We start from the raw sequence: 16,463 nt of genomic DNA, 5'->3' as shown, positions 1-16,463 counted from the left end.
GTGAATAAATAAGTCATTTAATTCCCAACTTTTATTTAATCGTATGCACTGCAATAACAATTCATACATGTTTCATACTTCATCAATTCCAATCCATGCAATCCTTTTTTACTATTTCATGTTTATCAGTTACCACAGGGGACGAATTTACACGGTATTGCACATAATATTAAGGGAAAGGGACAAGGAAATCTTGCACAGATGTATAAACATTAGTAATCCAGCTATTCCAGATTATTCCACAGCATCAGCATGAACTGCAGCAACAGCTAGGGACACTCATAACATAGGCAAGTAGACCCTATCTAAGCATAGAGTCTACCATCATGTGTAGGCTAATGCTTGATCAGTTTACATTAAAGGTAGATCATGGAAATGATCTGCCTAAAAGTTATGACCTTCTTCTTCAATACTATTAAATCAAATATATTTACAAACAAACCAAAATGTAATCTTAATTCATATTAAATATTAAAAAACTACATAATGAAGATTTTATGTTAAAGATTAGATGTGAGGTGAGTGGAACAAAATTCAGCCATTGTTGTTAAGACAGGATCAGAAGGACAGTTCCAGATTCATCCTGACTCTTAGTAGAGTACATAGCGGGGTGGGGAGGTGAAAAGGGTGACAAGCCGGAGGAGTTTTCTTGTTTTTTTATCTATTTTAAATTTGTGTATGAGAGTATTATCGATGGAAGCCCAAACATCATTTGGATGGCATGAATGTGTGTGGGTGTAAGTCATTTTGTTCTAGTTGACCACAGCAGAAGAGCACATCTTGTTGATACCACAGAGTTTGGATCCTTTGTACAGATAGTAGTAACCCTGCATAAACAACAAAACAGGATCTCAATACCAACATGTGTGACAACACTCATTTCCACACACTGTCACATGACATGACCCATCCTAAACATATTGAGGCAGACGTTTAGAAAATACAATCTTCCTATCACCTGTTCTCCATAGTCCTCTCCCCAGCTGTTCTTGATCGCCCAGAACGGAGTGCCATTACCTAAGGGAGCAGGAAAGCAATAAGCAATAAATAAAAATAAAAATAACGTTTTTTTAACAACTGAACAGAAGAGAGTGTGTCAAGCTTAAATGTACGGTTAGTCTTACGTTCTCCGTATCCCACTAGCAGCACTGCATGGTCGATCATCCAGGGGTTGCAGAATATCTTCAAAGGGTGAGACACACCCTTTCTGTAGAACTGGGATTGGAGGGATAGAGATTGGAGTCAGACAATATATTAGAAACTTCACAAGTACGTAAGCACATGTCAACACAGACACTGCTATTTGCATCATACACTTGAATGTCAACATGAGGACAGTGAAGCATACAGCAGTAGTGTTGAATCTGTTACCTGCATGGCGAAAGCGTTTAGGGCCACAGAGACAGGTCCATTTTCAGCCAGCCAAGCAGCAATTTCTAAATCGGAAAAGAGATGAAAATCAGGACCAATCCTTAAAAGTATACAACTCACATCAACCAACACATCCATGTTTCCATCCATGTTTCTATTCTTTCTTGACCCTTCTCTCCCCCCCCCCCCTCTCCAGCTCTCCATCTCCTCCCACTCACCATTCTCATCCTTGGAAAGTTCCACAGAGCTGTTGATGTAGGCGGCCACCTTGCCCGTGGTGAAGTCACAGCTCTGCTTCTTCCCTGTGTAGTTGTAGTCTGTCTCTGTTTCCAGGCCTCCTAGAGACAACAACAACCAGGGAAAACATACAATAATGACATTTTACAATATTGAATCGTTAGGAGTGATAGGTTATAAAATCATAGTATGAGTCAGGATGACATGCAAATCCCTTCCAGAGTGGTTCACCACCACCAGTCCTCACCCAGCTTCTCAATGGCCTCATAAGCATTTGATGGCAGCCCACCCCCGCACGCCTGGTCCAGCCTATCACAGTCCACCAGCTCTGTAAATGACAGATCATTCAACCAACAAATCAAATGTGTTTTACAAAAACCCAGCTACAAAAGGTTAGCGTTAAGGATGGCTGTGTAAATGTTGGATCTATGGGTGAATGTTTGACCTTGTTCAGAGAGTGACAGCAGACTTCCTCTCTTGATGAACCACTGACCCTCGATGTTACCAGTCACTGAGAATGCCCAGCAGGACCCACACATACCCTGAAACACACACATACTATTAGCTTCGTGTTCTCAGATTTTTCATGTGCTTCCCAGGACCATATGTGAGGCCACATACCTGATTCTTGACAGGATTGACAGCTCCATGCTCTCTCCAATCCCAGCTGGGAGGAGCGGGACCACGAGGGCGAGCTGCTGGCTTCATTGGTTTGTGGAGGGTCCACTGGCTCAAGAGGGGATTCAGGTACAGAGACCGAAACTCCTCCTCTGGATTTAGAAAGGGGGAGAGCAGGAAAGAGGGACAGTCATAGAGGGAGTTGATATGGAGACAGACAGGGAGTGAGAAGACAATGGGGTAGACAAAATGGGGCACAAATACAGGTGAGGAACAAAATGATTTTTCATATTTACAACATTAAAATTGATCAAATAGCAACTTCAAAAGATGAGATATTGTGTGTTTAGTCATGTTGTATACACATACCTGTGAGGTCGCTGAACTTGGTGACCCCATACTCTGCTGAGCCCTGGTCCAGAGACTGCAGCTTCTCTGCCATCTTGAGGTTTTGGTGGAAGATACGCAGGCGTCGATCAGCCTCTGTGGAGTCAACGGACACATTGAAAATGAATCATGACATCATCCCAGTGTCAGGGAGGCAATGACACATAAAACGAAGAATAATCAAAGAGCACATTGTAGATTCAAGTCAGCCTGTGTGAGAACGGACTCAGCCCTGAGCTTCTGATGAAATCAACTCACTATCACACACAACATTGTAAGACAGCATTGTTGCCAGAAGCAGTAGTCATAAAAGTAGTGCCTTCAATTTTTTCAAGTGATCATTAATTTAAATAATATCTATTGTAATGCATTTAGTCTTATTCTGTCTCTCACCCTCTTGGCTCCGGTAGGTGCGGTTGTATTTGACCACAAAGTCTTTGAACTGGCCCAAGAGCTCCACAGAGGCTTCTGCAGGCTTGCTGGTGGCCAGAGGTAGGAGGTCTACCTGGTTGGTCTCCTTGGACTCCACTAGACCAGACAAACATTGTAAGAAGCAATGTATATAATCATAATCGTAACAGTTATTTGACAGTACAGTAAAATAATATGTCAAAGTAAGACGGTAAATTTAAATCCCAAATTAATCCTACACTGGACCAAAAATGCTCTCAATGAAGTAACTTAACCTATGTCCAGTAAATACATGCCAGTCGTACACAATGCCATCTCCAAATGATAAATAAACCCTTTGACAGCATCACTGTGACCTTGTTTCCAGAGCTGGATGTCCAGATTCCACTGACCTGCTGGTTTGCATTTCTGTTTGAGCAGGGTGGAGGTGCTCTGCCATGGAATGTCCCAAACCTCAAACACACACACTTCCGTCTGACCGTAGGGACACAAGGCTCAACATTAGAGGACAATCTACGTTTATGTTTCTCATACAATCCTAATTGTTATTAGGTTACTAGTTATTGACAGTGCAGTAAAATATTATGAGAGTATGACGGATGCTGTAAAAAGATGCCGTTCTATGAGTAATTATGTGTAGGATTGTATATTCAATTATATATGTACACTGCACAAATGTATTTGTATACTGTACAAATACACAGAACGATCCATGGATAACAATATAAATTGTACAGCTGAGCTTCATCTAAAAAACAGTTCTCTAAACCTCAAGAGACAATACTAATCACATTTTGGCTGAGTCATGACATGACACAAAGAGTCCCTGGGACAAATAGTAGACAGCAAACAGTATGATAGCAGGTGAACAACAGAGAGGGTAACTGGGAGCCAAATCCAAGTCATGAGGCGGTAGTGATCATCACAAGGTCTTGGTCACATGACCAATTGTGGGTGTAGAAAAGGCAGCTGGTTTAATTATCAAAACACACACAAACATATGCACCTTGCACAAATACTGTAGGTCTTAGAAGGGTTGCTAAGCTTCTCTTTTTTGTATTAATTAATGTTGGCCAGTGTTCACATTTGCAGAGCTGTTGAACAATATTTATTAATATAGTCCAAGCACACAGTCCAAATTAAGTTCAAGTTTATGACATAGTTTACCAGCAGACTTATAAGTATTGGAGGTATAGGGTTCTGTGTAACTTCACCTTCAGTTTGTGAAGCTCAGGGTAGAAATCACAGGTCCTCAACACAGCAGACTTCTTACACTGGGTATTACTCAGCTCCACTGTGATGGTGTAACGAATTCCCTTCACCAACTGAAATATAGACACATTCAAAGTTAACACATAGTTATGTTCAGTCAGGTCATCTATATTTTATAAAGAACGTATGGTTGTTTTTACCGATAAGACCACTATCATAACACATACAAAAGGGTACAAGGGTACCAAGGAATGGACTCAATATCTTCATCTTGATATTATAACGAGGGCCAACAATTATTTCAAAACTCATCAGTTCACCTGGTAGTCTACAAAAGTTACAAAATGAATGTAGAATACCTTTATTAATATTATTATTGATTCTGTAATCTTACTATTATTTTCACCCTATTAATTAATATACCGTATGTTTACACAGTTGTACATGTATTTATTCATTGGTGTATTTATTTGTTTAATTATTCAGTTATTCACACCTTTATGCGTTAACAGATTGTTGTTGCTTGATCAACAGACTACACTGCACCGGTTTCAAGCAGGTTAGACGCACAGGACCATGTGACACAATTTGCCCATTTAAACGGAGCAGCCGCATAATACCCTGGGTTGTTTACAACACAAAATACGTAATCTACAAACCCAAAACGTACATTGTCGACAACCGTGCATTTATATAGCCTACCTAAATCCTCAAAATGCATTATTTTTGGCAAACGATGTGGTAGACATTTTTTATTACGTTGTCTATTTAAACAAAAATATTCTCACCTGTTTGCTGGCAGAGAGGATTTTACTAACTCTGCGAACGTGCATTGCATTAGACCCCATGTTATAACGCTCCTCGGCAAACTTGACAGCCTTTTTTAGACCTGGGTCCGAGTCCGATAAACGGACTGCAGACCCGGGCGCCCCGATTAATGGTTTGTCAAAATCCCAATCCGAGCCTAGAACCGAACCCATTAAGGCCAGTGTCAGGCAGATGACCGGACAACGTAGAAATCCAACGTCCATGGTGACCTGCCGATGGATACGAATAAAAACTGCGCACAATGGACGCTAAATTATAAAACAGGACGTTTGTCTCCCCTATTCGACTATGCAACGTTGTTACAACATTCGAAGCTTCCCAACCTGAAAGGATTACACAATGGATTCAATGTTGTCGTTTTCCAGAAACAACTAGGCCACAGCACTGTGCATGAGGTGGGAGGAGCTACGAATAATGTACTTGCGGGGGGTATGTTCAAGATACAGTGGTGCTGCTGGGTCTAACTATATAAATGTAGGGCGTTGTAGTTGTTAATATAGTATGTCTATAACATCTGTACATTCACAATGTACAAAATAGAATATGCTGAAAAGAAGAGAATACAGTATGGAATAATAAATGAGTATGGGGTGTGTGATTTCTCACAACAAAGAAAGCACACTGAAGGAGTTGTGTGCTGAAGTTGAAGTATTTCAACATCCACCCTATTTCCTAACACTGTCTAGATTCCAGTGAAATATGGATACTCCTCGTCTTGACTCCTCGTCGCAAGATCTTTCAAGGTTTATAGAATATAACAATCCAATTGATTTGTGTGAATAAATTAGCTCCACAAACCTTTCACTTTTGTCAATAATGTAATGTTTTAGAGTGGTCTGAAGCTGTTTTTCTGTATGCTTTATATGTGTGGGAAGGGCTAGGCTTCTATCCAAAACAGTGTTTCTCAAAAAAGCCAATTGGAAAGCTTGTTGGTAAGGTCACAGAAGAGTGTGTGAGATTGTATTGTCCACACTGTGATACAAACTGTGAAAGCGCAAGGGGACAGCGAGGGAAACACACCAAGGAAAGATTTTTGATACATGAAGTAAATTCCCTAGATCTGCCCTGAGGTCACTGAGGTGAGTGTGAAGGGGAGTTAGGGTGAGTTTGTATAAAGTAGTCCTATATGTTTGACATATTCAAGCAAGGATCTCTTTCTTTTTTTAACCTTTAATTTAATTTCATACCATCACACAAGGACAAAGCTAGATTGAAATGTGATTTTTGCAATATTGTTGTTGTGCCATTTTGTGCCTGATTTATTTGACTTTCATGACAAGTTATATAGCAACCACACCAGTAAGTTTTAACCTGCCTTGTTATTGTTGTTTAGGTACTTCTAACCAATTGTAAATTGTCAAATGGACAGTTGTAACAGTAGCATGATTGTCTGTCTGCATTGAGACAAGATTTTCCTCATCATCTGATGCAGTCTGTTCAGTGTTCACACTCGACTGAGATTGGTCTCAGTGGTTTCAAATGACTGGGCCATATCATTGCAGTTTCTGGGTTTCCAGCTAACCTTCCCATAATCCCTCAAAAGCTTAGATAAGTCACATATCCCCATCCAGATACTTTACAATGTGTGTGTTCATAGCAAACCTCATGTGATCCCGGGTACAGTTTCCAACTTGTGATCAGATCTCATCAAAACACTCCAGAAGATGGACCAGGAAGACAATCTCATGGATGGAGAAGGTCATCAGGAAACTGGCAACCCAGTCATAGGTGAAACAGAAGATCCGATTGGACTAGCACTCCTTTGGCTCCATGACCGGGTTGCCATGGCAATGCTGCAGACACGTCAGAGGGTGTTACAGGCGGGGGTGATGCTGATTTTCGTGACTCTGCTACTGTGGATCTCCAGTTTCCTCTACGGCACCTTTTACTATTCCTACATGCCTCTGGCCACCTACAGCACACCTGTGCACTACTTCCACAGGTGGGGGGGTGGCATTATTTTGATTTTTTTCGATCCATCTATTTTAATCTCTTACTTTGTTTCACACACATATACACACACCTCCAAAACTCAGTGTTACAGATGTTAACAATGACATACTGTTACCCAATACTTTTAAGCTAAACACTAATACCTAATAAGTGCTGACCCCATACAGGGTGGGCTGTGAATCCTCTACCTCCGTCTGCTCCTTCCCCATTGCCAACGTCTCTCTGCTGAGGCACGGCAAGCACCAGGTGACCACCCCTCCACACTTACACCCAACTGATCTCCATCCATCCAACCATCCATGACTCAAACCCTCCCCCTCATAGGTAATGACATATGGCCTGCCCTATCGGATTTGTCTTGAGCTGCAGATGCCAGAGTCACCAGCTAATCAGGAGCTAGGCATGTTTATGGTTTCCATGAACTGTTACTCCAGAGGCGGTCAGACTGTTAGCTCCTCGATTCGCTCAGTAAGTGGTCTAAACATGCCTCTCTCTCTCTCTTTCTCTGTCTCACACTATATTTATGTATTTCATTCTCTCTGTCTGTCCTATTCTGTCTCTCTCTCTATTTGTCTCTCTCACCCAAACACACAAGAAATATTAATGGACTGTCATTCCGAAGACACACACCACACACACACACACAGAGACACACAGTCACCTGTAACTAAGGTTTCACAGTCCTACAGTGGTAAGTGAAAGCACCCCTCAGGTGACTCTTGCCTCTCTGTCTCAGACCAGCCAGTCCCGCTCTGCCTCCAGCTCTCGCTTTGTGAGTATGCCTCTGCCACATGCTGACACCCCACGCAACCGAATATGCATGCTACGCCTTCACTGTTCTCTCCTAAGGCTAAAACAGTGTTACGTGATCCTTCAAGATATCACAAGATAGACCAGATGTCAGAATGCTATAAAACGCTATTGAACATAAACAGCAAGGAAATGACACGGCAGCTTTGCTGTCTTTCACCCACCACCATGCCTCGTCTTCCCGCAATCTGGCCAGACCATGCTGCATTACCGGTCGGGCCTGCTGAGGAGTCTGGGAACCCTGCTCTTCCTGCCAGCGTACCTCAGCGGAGCAGCGGAGCAGAGGCAGCTGGTGGAGGTGGAGCTGTACTCAGACTATGTCGATAACTCTGTGAGTACTGGGTGTGTTAGTGTGTTCTTTCATCCAACTGGTCACCTGAAGTACATGAGAGAAGGAGAAAGGGGTGTGTGACATATACTGTGGCTTCAGAAATTATTCACACCCCTTTACTTTTAGCACATTTTATTTTGTTGTATGGATCAAATGGACCATTTTCCCCTTTACTCTACACTCAATTACCTCTAATGACAAAGTAAAAAACACATTTTAAGACTTCAGCCTTAAAGGTTTTAGTCTGGACTTTAGTAAGACTCCAAGTAGACTGTCATAAACCTTTTACCCTAGAGTGGCTTCCATCAGCCTCTCCCTGAACCAAGGCCTTACTAAGTGTGGATAGACAGCGACATCTACGAAGAGTCGTGGTGGTTCCAGGAATGAACTTTATCATTTCACAATCCTTGAGTACACTGTGCTTCTGGGAAAGCTTTAGAAATGCTTTTCTACCTTTACCCTGATCTGTGCTTACCGCAGTTGTATCGCAGAGAGTTCCTAGAACTTAATTGCTTGGATCTTGTCCTGACATGTAGTTTGAATTCTGGGACCTGATAAATACAGGTGTGTGCCTTTGTTAACTTGTCCAACCAATTCAATTTGACTTCAAATGTGATTCAATTTGGTATTAGTTTTAGATCCTGAATTTGCAAAAAAACTAAACATTTTTTTTTATAATAATTTACTGGGTAATTCATTGTAGATTCCTGGGCAAAAGTGGCAATGGTATCTATCTTACTATTAAATCTACAACCCAATAAAAAGTGCTGAAAGTGATTGGGTGCAAATGGTTTTTGAAGACCCTGTATCTTATGTCCGGGCTCTTACAGTCATGTGCTTTCCCCCTGGGCAGTGCTTCCCTTCTATAGGGGCAGTCATTGAGATTCACTCCCACAGGGTGCAGATCTACTCAGCCCACCTCTACATACATGCCCACTACACGGGCATCAGGTTAGTGCCCCCACAGGCTCCTCCAAAGTAAATGTCACATCCAGATACAGTCATACATGTCATACATTTCATAGACATATAGTTGTTGATATACGCTGTGATATGAATTAAATCTGAAAACAACTCATGGAAATACAGCAGGCTTACAATATCATCCATGCAAGCTATTGTGATGATTTAGAACTGTGTTCAATTTAGTTGCTCATCCTTTCCTCTCCAGATACCTGTTATTCAACTTTCCACTGGTGTCAGCGTTTGTGGGTGTGGCCAGCAACTTTGCCTTCCTCAGTATCATCCTGTTGTCTGGTTACCTGCGCATGTTCTGGGGTCAGCTCTGGACACCCAAACAGGTGAGAGGGCAACGGGCCATTTAAACAGTAGAATGCCTTACAAGTAGGGTATCTTTCCTTTTTTCTGAAACACCTATTAGCTTGTTGACTTCTATTTACACGTCTTACATTTAGCAGACGCTCTTATCCAGAGCGACTTACAGTAAGGCAAGTAGGGTAAAGTGCCTTGCCAAAGGACACTACGTAATTTTGGCATAGAAATCAAACCGGCAACCTTCAGATTACTAGCCAAATTCCCTAACCGCTCAGCCACCTGACACATATCGGTGTGCTTCTGCATTAGGCAGGGTTTTGGGCTCACCTTCAACAGGGGTCTCCTGGACTCCAGTCACAAAGGAGACTAAGTGAAAAAACAGACCATTCAGAAGATGACCAGGATAACATTGCAGGTACACACATACCCACACACATACACCTTCCTCATGTTTTGTAAATCCTCAGTATTGACATCGATTTGCTTTCTGTCAGAAATCTCAGCGGATCCTCAGACCTATGAAGAACCACAGATTGAATCCAGTCTGAAACGAGAGGACCAGTCCAGTCTCCACACAGCTGGGGGAGGCATGGAGGTCAAACACAGAAGAATCCAGAGTGACACCCTGGTAGAGACCATTCTTGAAGGGGGGGCGATGAGTAGGGGAATGTCCACTGACTCAGACCTGGAGGGGGTTCCTGATAGCACTCCTGCCACACACATAGGATCCTGTGTGATCTCTTGAGGAGGGTCAGGCATGCCCAGTGAATGTTTGGGATGCCCACCCAAAATTGTTTCCAACTTCTGCAAATAATTATCAATGGTTCTTAATGTGGAAGGTGCACAGTGGCGTCAAGGCCAGCAGGGGGTGCCAAAGTATGTGATGAGACCCACCACGTTTGTTGATTTAAAACTAGAGAAGAATTGTTGTCTTGTATTGCCTATGCTTATCATGCACATGTACAATTTAGGTGAAGCAAAGTATGTTGCAATATTTTGAATCAAAAGAACTTACATTTCACAAGTAGAATAAGGGTCACTATCTGTCTATCTGTGTGTCTGTCTGTCAGCCTATCTATCTCCATATAACTGTCTATGTCTATCTGTATTTCTCCTCCCAATGTCCATATATTACTTGCATATCATGATCGTTCATGTATGTCTGCAAATTATCATTGCTAAGGCCTACTGTAAATTATGTTACATTTAAAAGTATATGTTGCCCTTCAATGTATGAAACATTGCCAAATGCCAATTACCTTACAGACCACTTAGTCATTTTATGACCTTCAGCAGACAACTCTACATTTAAAAAAAAAAGTTCATTCAAATGCAGATTATTTTCATTAAATGGAGATAACATAAATCAACATAGCAAAACTCGATTTGGACGGCATTAATACAGAAAATGCAAACATTTTTGAGATAGAGAGAGAGATAGAGAGAGAAAGAGATATAGAGGGAGAGAGAGAGAGAGAGAGAGAGAGAGAGAGAGAGAGAGAGAGAGAGAGAGAGAGAGAGAGAGAGAGAGAGAGAAGGAGAGAAGGAGAGAGAGAGAGAGCGACAGAAAATGTTCTTAATACAATCGAGCCTGCAGGTTCCTGGTCACACAAGGGTGTTTTGTAAACTTGCATGCAAAATATGTATAACACGGGAAGAGAGAGCAGCTAAAACAACCACTGGCAGTTAGACACGACAACACTTTTACATGAACCTGTCAAGGGGGTGTTGCCATGCTGAGAAGGTAGGATACATGTACATGTGGGATTTGTATCAATATTTTAGTTTTGGTCAAAAACTTGGTCTTGTGTTGGAAACTATGTGGAAAGTTCATGGATGTCTTTTCGCTGATCTCTTTTGATTCCATAGCTTTGGAGGAAGGGCTGAAGCAGGGGTCGGATCAGTATAATTCATACATGTGATGCCACACCAGACATATGTGATATCTTAAAGGATATATTACTCTCGGAATAGACTTACACTTATCTTTGAAAATAAACTGTCTAATTGCATGACGTTTATCTGTGTGAGATAATGTTTCACTAAAATGGAGACAAACTCCCCACTACTCCCTACCATGGAGGACAAGAGGGATGGAGAGAACGAATGCAAAGAATCAGCGGATGTTTCAATGGAAGGACACTTGTCTAATGGAGCTGTTGGAGAGGACTGTAAAGTTGGACCTATGAAGGACGTCAGCCAAGGTTTGACAATCAGAGGCAGTTTGTCTGGTGCCACGGGTAAGCTGAGGGAGAGATGTCGAGAGAAGAAGCGAGAGAAGTTGGGAGGGAGCATGGGGAACGAAAGAGAAGCAGGAGAGAGAAAATTTAGTAAAATGACAAGGAGCAAACTGGGCAAAAGGCTGGAGAGACAGAGGACGGGCGAAGAAATACTCGAAGAGGAGGAGAGAGAAAGAGACAAAGTTACAGATGGAGCAACGGAGGGGAGATGCACAACAGATTCAGGGATGGAGGTAGAGAGAGAAGGAGATGTAGGGATGGAGGGAGAACAGGACGAAAGGAGGAATCCCTGGAAGCCTTCACCCCATCCCATTCTCTCCAGGATGCTCTTGCACTCTTCCACTGCCTCATCCACCACTTCATCCTTCAATGCGTCCTCCGCAGAGAGTGACGAGGTGTTCAGCGAGGACGAGGACGTAGCAGCCAGGAGGAACACCATAAGGAAGGTGAGAACAGAGAAATGTTTTGTTATGATCTTTAACCAATTTCAGAATGTAAAAATATACTATAAGCTATAGTATCTGACTAAATTCTTGTTTACTGAATAGGTTGCCTTTCACGCCCCCCTCCCCCCCACAAACACCAAAAACATTTGTATTTTCATTCCCAACTCTTGTCTGTCCAACTCCAACTGAAAATTTGCATGTGTTGAAAGTAAGCCTTGACAGAAGTCACTTTGAATAGTATTTGCATAGGCTATCCACTGATGAACATGAGAGATAGTGGTATTCTCTGAACTCTCACACATTTTCTGTTAAGGTTTAAAGCAACGGTTTGTCCGCCAAGCAATTATATTAGGCTTCATGGTTTTTTTATATGATTTCTTCTCAGCTCCTCTAGAATTAACCACTTGGGTTGTGAAAAAGTGTGTTTGGTGGAACCTCTATTATTTACGTGGCCAGTTCTAAAGCCCTATATAAATAAGGGTCAGAGAACTTGTTCTGCTTGTTCAATGGCAGTTCTCTTTGTTGTTGTAGTGCCGCTCCTGGAGGACTTTCCTGACCATGATGCATTGGTCCATCCGTCGACAGAGCTCTTGGGTCCAGCTGGCTGGTCATCAAGGCATGTATCCTCAAAACCTACAACTTATTTATTCACTCTGAACCTGTACCCTACCTCTTTATCCATTATTGCACATTGCTGTGCTTAGCAATTTGTATGAGTGTGTGGGTGTATGTTTGCTTGTTCAGTCTCAACTCCCAAATACCACTGCTGCAAATAAAAACAAGTTGAACAAAGTTGTGAAAAGACCTGGTCAATTATTGATCATCACCCTTCCTTGCTGTTTCCATGTTGTGCTGCCAGGTAACTTTCAGCTGGGTGAGGGAGGTGAGGTGCTGAAGCTGTTTAGTGAAGTGGAGGCTACCTGTCTGCAGGCCCTGATGGCCGATCCCCTGCGCCTGTTTGTGCCACAGTACCACGGTGTGATCACCAGAGCGGGACTCAGGTATCTTCGCCTGGAGGATCTGCTGACTGGCCTCAAGAACCCTGTCATCATGGACTGCAAGATGGGTGTGAGGTAAAAGCTACTTCTGTTGTGTCCTCCACAGGAACTGCTCTTGAGAAAATGTCAATGTAATTGTGCCCCCCGAGGTTTATATCAGATTTTCAACCCTGGGACAGGGCTCTGCCCTTTCTAAACTAGCTAACAATTAGCTAACTGTGGGGATACGGAAGTCAGGTGGCTGAGCGGTTAGGGAATCGGGCTATTAATCAGAAGGTTACCGGTTAGATTCCCGGCCCTGTCAAATGACGTTGTGTCCTTGGGCAAGGCACTTCACCCTACTTGCCTCAGGGGGGAATGTCCCTGCACTGACTAAATGTAAATGTGATACTTGCTGATGGTCAATTCTGAAGAAGACTGGATAAAAAAAAAACGTTTAAATCAATAAAAGTTTCAATACAACAAAACAATCAAATATGTTAAACTATTAAAGTAAGTTTCTTCCTCAGGACTTACCAGGTAGAGGAGTTGCATAAAGCACGCACCATGCCTACTTTACGGACTGATATGTACCAGAAAATTGTGAAAGTAGACCCCACAGCACTCTCAGCGGAAGAACATGAGCAACAAGGTGTGACAAAGTGGCATTACTTGCAGTGGAGGGATGCTACCAGCTCCTCATCCACTCTAGGCTTCAGGATTGAGGGCATTATGGTAGGACCAATACATGTTCCCCCAAATTAAAAGAAAAAACGTACAATATGAAAATACATAAGATGACATGTTATACTATACATCAAGACTTCTTTAAAGCGGAACTCTCCAAGTCCCTCATTCTTGTCCTTTCTCTTAAAATCTCCTTTCTCCTTATCTTACTGGTCAGATGGAGAATGGCAAAGTACAGAGGGACTTCAGGAGGAAGATGTCATCTGCTCAGGTCACTGAGGCCCTCCTCTCTTTCACCAAGAGCCAGCAGGACATCCTGGTCAGATCAACTTCCTGATTCATGTCTAGCAGATTACTAATCTACTACATTCATACATAACTAGACTCATCACTACAGTGGGTTTTTGTTCTAAATCCCCCTCTCTCTACCCCCTGATGCTTCCCTCCTTTCTTTCCATCTTCGCTCCTCCTCAGAGAGCCTACTACTCCAGACTCCAGGCCCTGGCTGAAACCCTGAGGGAGTCGCCATTCTTCAAAACTCATGAGGTCAGTATTCATCCCTTGGCTCAGACCTTTTTCAAACAGGCTTCCTATTGACAGTTTTTCATTTAAGAAATAAGCCCCAAGAGGCCGTGGTTTACGCTGATTTTAGAACAGGTAAGGGGAGTTGTTAGGCACAACGCGAAGCGGAGTGCCGAAAACCCCCTTACCTGTTCTAAAATCTTCTAGTTCTTCTAAAACTGTTACTTCAAATATTTTATATGGTTTCATCAATAAAAACAATTAGAAACAAAATAGTTTCATAATAAACCGTCATTCTTCCGCTACTGCAAAGTATAGTTCCTACATAAATCGTTGCCACGCAACAGCCAGATGGACATCTTTGCCGTCTTTTTCAATTTGAAATTTTCGATGCGCAGTAATATGGAATGTTAAAGAATGTTATGAGGACAACCTGTGAGGTTATGCTGGATTTTACAACGGCATGGAACACAATATAGCCAATCACAATCAAGGATGGGAACAACCAGTTTTAGAAACAACTGTATCTTTCCTAGAGGTGTTAAGAGTCTGCAAGACAAACATATTTGGGAGCAAACCATTTTAATTTTGCCTTTCTCACAGGTCATTGGCAGTTCCCTCCTTTTTGTTCATGACAACAGTGGCAAGGCCAGTATCTGGATGATTGACTTTGGCAAAACCACCCCAGTGCCCAGTGGCCACCATCTCACACACAATGTCCCATGGGCCGAGGGGAACCGGGAGGACGGGTACCTTATCGGGCTAGCCACCCTCACATCCTCACTGGGCCAGGCCATCACCCAGGCCTGCCCTGAAGAGGTGGAGCATAGCAGTGGGGGGATGGATACATGCATTCATCTGCAGGAACACTCAGAGGAGCAGGAACACAGAGATGAGCACCTTTACATTCAGGAGCACAATCCCAATTAAATCTGCAACTGAGCAGAGTCCAAGCAGTGTTTGATACTTGACTGTTCAGAGTCCTTACATTGGATTTGCACTCAGACTGTGTAACTGGAGTTGATGGCTAATAATGTGAGAATTATGACGTTATCATTATAGTTTATTACTACCTCAATATTTTTTTATTGACATACTATGTTCTCAATTCATTTACAGTCAACATTCTTTTTCACTTCTATGATTGGGACCAAGGTCATAGCCATGGAATCAACATTGGGGGGACTAATATTTTTTTTAATGATAATTCCGAACAGCGTGCGTGGTTGCCTGTCGTAGCGTAGCACATTTATATTTCTATATTAAAATATTGGGGGGGACATTTTGACCAGATTTGAATATTGGGGGGGATGTGTCCCCTCCCAATATGTATTATGATTACGGCCTTGATTGGGACCCAACCCTGGATCTCCCATGGAGAAATTGGTTGCTTTCCTCATTAGGTGAATTATGAGAGTAATATGTAATATGTGCTTAATTAAACATTAAACTTTGAAAGTGGTACTTTGAAAGAGGTGGCAGCTTGAAATGAAAGACTTTGTAGTTGTTGTTTATTGCCCTGCCCATATATCTGCAGTCACTTCTTAAAGAAAGCACCCATTACACACTGTGGAATCTGTTTTTTACTGTTCTTGTTTGCAGATGTTGGTAAATATTCTTTCTTTTTAACTTCTTAGTCCTCAACTGAACCTGTGGGCCTAGATGTAAAATATTTTGTTACATTTTGTTCTTGATTTTGCTCACAAGGAAATCACACGCCATGTTCAGAAGGACAAAGAGTTTGACTAACTGGCTGTATGGTTTTTGAGTTGTTGCTGTGATGTCATTAATTATTTGAAGTGTCATCATCAAATCACTAATTCCTTACAAAGTTGAACAGTACTTTAGCAGTTTGTCAATATTTATCTTCAGATTCAGGATTCCACCCATGTTGTATTCATTTGAAAACTTTGACAAATGGCCTGGATGCTCATCAAGAAAGTAATTGTGTATGTGCCTGATTAATTAGTAAAAACCTAACCCTAATCAGAGACCTGCAATTTCGTTTCCTCAGGTTTCTTAAGGCGTATAACCAAATCAGCATGCCATATGTGTGACCTGGCTGGTGACTTGGCATTGGGCCTCGCATCTTCCTTTTCTAAGACAAATCATGTTTCCACTTGATCGAGTTACCAAAAGCAGACTTAACTATTTCAAA

General features: G+C 42.2%; 3 protein-coding genes across 10 annotated transcripts; 2 read left to right on the top strand and 1 right to left on the bottom strand.

Annotated features, from left to right (window-relative positions):
• Positions 1-13: 13 nt before the first annotated feature.
• Positions 14-5,452, bottom strand: ctsf (cathepsin F). Its single transcript, XM_047047668.1, has 13 exons — positions 5,025-5,452; positions 4,239-4,349; positions 3,417-3,498; positions 3,007-3,141; positions 2,596-2,709; positions 2,230-2,378; positions 2,054-2,150; positions 1,856-1,936; positions 1,590-1,709; positions 1,372-1,436; positions 1,125-1,215; positions 959-1,017; positions 14-827 (listed from the first exon to the last, which is right to left on the bottom strand). The coding sequence occupies exons 1-13, from the start codon at positions 5,265-5,267 to the stop codon at positions 753-755; spliced, it is 1,422 nt and encodes a 473-aa protein (XP_046903624.1). The 5' UTR covers positions 5,268-5,452; the 3' UTR covers positions 14-752.
• Positions 5,453-5,514: 62 nt separating this feature from the next.
• LOC124485877 (seipin-like) lies at positions 5,515-10,930 on the top strand. 7 transcript variants are annotated; one of them, XM_047047971.1, is made up of 10 exons: positions 5,515-6,143; positions 6,688-7,006; positions 7,185-7,263; positions 7,342-7,485; positions 7,754-7,789; positions 8,024-8,158; positions 9,012-9,109; positions 9,330-9,459; positions 9,747-9,848; positions 9,928-10,930. In XM_047047971.1, the coding sequence occupies exons 2-9, from the start codon at positions 6,729-6,731 to the stop codon at positions 9,801-9,803; spliced, it is 957 nt and encodes a 318-aa protein (XP_046903927.1). In that variant the 5' UTR covers positions 5,515-6,143; positions 6,688-6,728; the 3' UTR covers positions 9,804-9,848; positions 9,928-10,930. The 7 variants fall into 7 exon arrangements, with proteins under 7 accessions (XP_046903927.1, XP_046903898.1, XP_046903889.1 ...); XM_047047942.1 differs by having other exon boundaries at positions 5,524-6,143; positions 6,726-7,006; positions 9,743-9,848; XM_047047933.1 differs by having other exon boundaries at positions 5,524-6,143; positions 6,706-7,006; positions 9,743-9,848.
• si:ch73-22a13.3 (inositol-trisphosphate 3-kinase A) lies at positions 10,930-15,565 on the top strand. Of its 2 annotated transcripts, XM_047047462.1 has the most exons (8): positions 10,930-11,177; positions 11,303-12,119; positions 12,651-12,735; positions 12,979-13,192; positions 13,627-13,831; positions 14,001-14,102; positions 14,258-14,329; positions 14,909-15,565. In XM_047047462.1, the coding sequence occupies exons 2-8, from the start codon at positions 11,481-11,483 to the stop codon at positions 15,233-15,235; spliced, it is 1,644 nt and encodes a 547-aa protein (XP_046903418.1). In that variant the 5' UTR covers positions 10,930-11,177; positions 11,303-11,480; the 3' UTR covers positions 15,236-15,565. The 2 variants fall into 2 exon arrangements, with proteins under 2 accessions (XP_046903418.1, XP_046903496.1); XM_047047540.1 differs by having other exon boundaries at positions 10,930-12,119.
• The last annotated feature ends 898 nt before the right edge of the window (positions 15,566-16,463 follow it).

Source organism: Hypomesus transpacificus, chromosome 1, assembly GCF_021917145.1.
Source record: "Hypomesus transpacificus isolate Combined female chromosome 1, fHypTra1, whole genome shotgun sequence".
NCBI classification, from domain to species: Eukaryota; Metazoa; Chordata; class Actinopteri; order Osmeriformes; family Osmeridae; genus Hypomesus; species Hypomesus transpacificus.
The sequence above is the reverse complement of the archived record's forward strand: the minus strand, read 5'-3'. Positions and strand labels throughout refer to the sequence as shown.

Bases quoted from the DNA above. Each gene is read 5' to 3' on its own strand.
- ctsf (XM_047047668.1), bottom strand. From the start codon at position 5,267: ATGGACGTTGGATTTCTACGTTGTCCGGTCATCTGCCTGACACTGGCC. The intron at 2,151-2,229 runs GTATGTGGCCTC...TGTGTGTTTCAG, and splicing joins TCAATCCTGTCAAGAATCAG to GGTATGTGTGGGTCCTGCTG. The intron at 1,437-1,589 runs GTGAGTGGGAGG...TTTCCGATTTAG, and splicing joins ACTTTCCAAGGATGAGAATG to AAATTGCTGCTTGGCTGGCT.
- LOC124485877 (XM_047047942.1), top strand. From the start codon at position 6,729: ATGGACCAGGAAGACAATCTCATGGATGGAGAAGGTCATCAGGAAACT. The intron at 8,159-9,011 runs GTGAGTACTGGG...CCCCCTGGGCAG, and splicing joins CAGACTATGTCGATAACTCT to TGCTTCCCTTCTATAGGGGC. The intron at 9,110-9,329 runs GTTAGTGCCCCC...TTTCCTCTCCAG, and splicing joins GCCCACTACACGGGCATCAG to ATACCTGTTATTCAACTTTC.
- si:ch73-22a13.3 (XM_047047462.1), top strand. From the start codon at position 11,481: ATGGAGACAAACTCCCCACTACTCCCTACCATGGAGGACAAGAGGGAT. The intron at 12,120-12,650 runs GTGAGAACAGAG...TTGTTGTTGTAG, and splicing joins GGAGGAACACCATAAGGAAG to TGCCGCTCCTGGAGGACTTT. The intron at 13,832-14,000 runs GTAGGACCAATA...CTTACTGGTCAG, and splicing joins TCAGGATTGAGGGCATTATG to ATGGAGAATGGCAAAGTACA.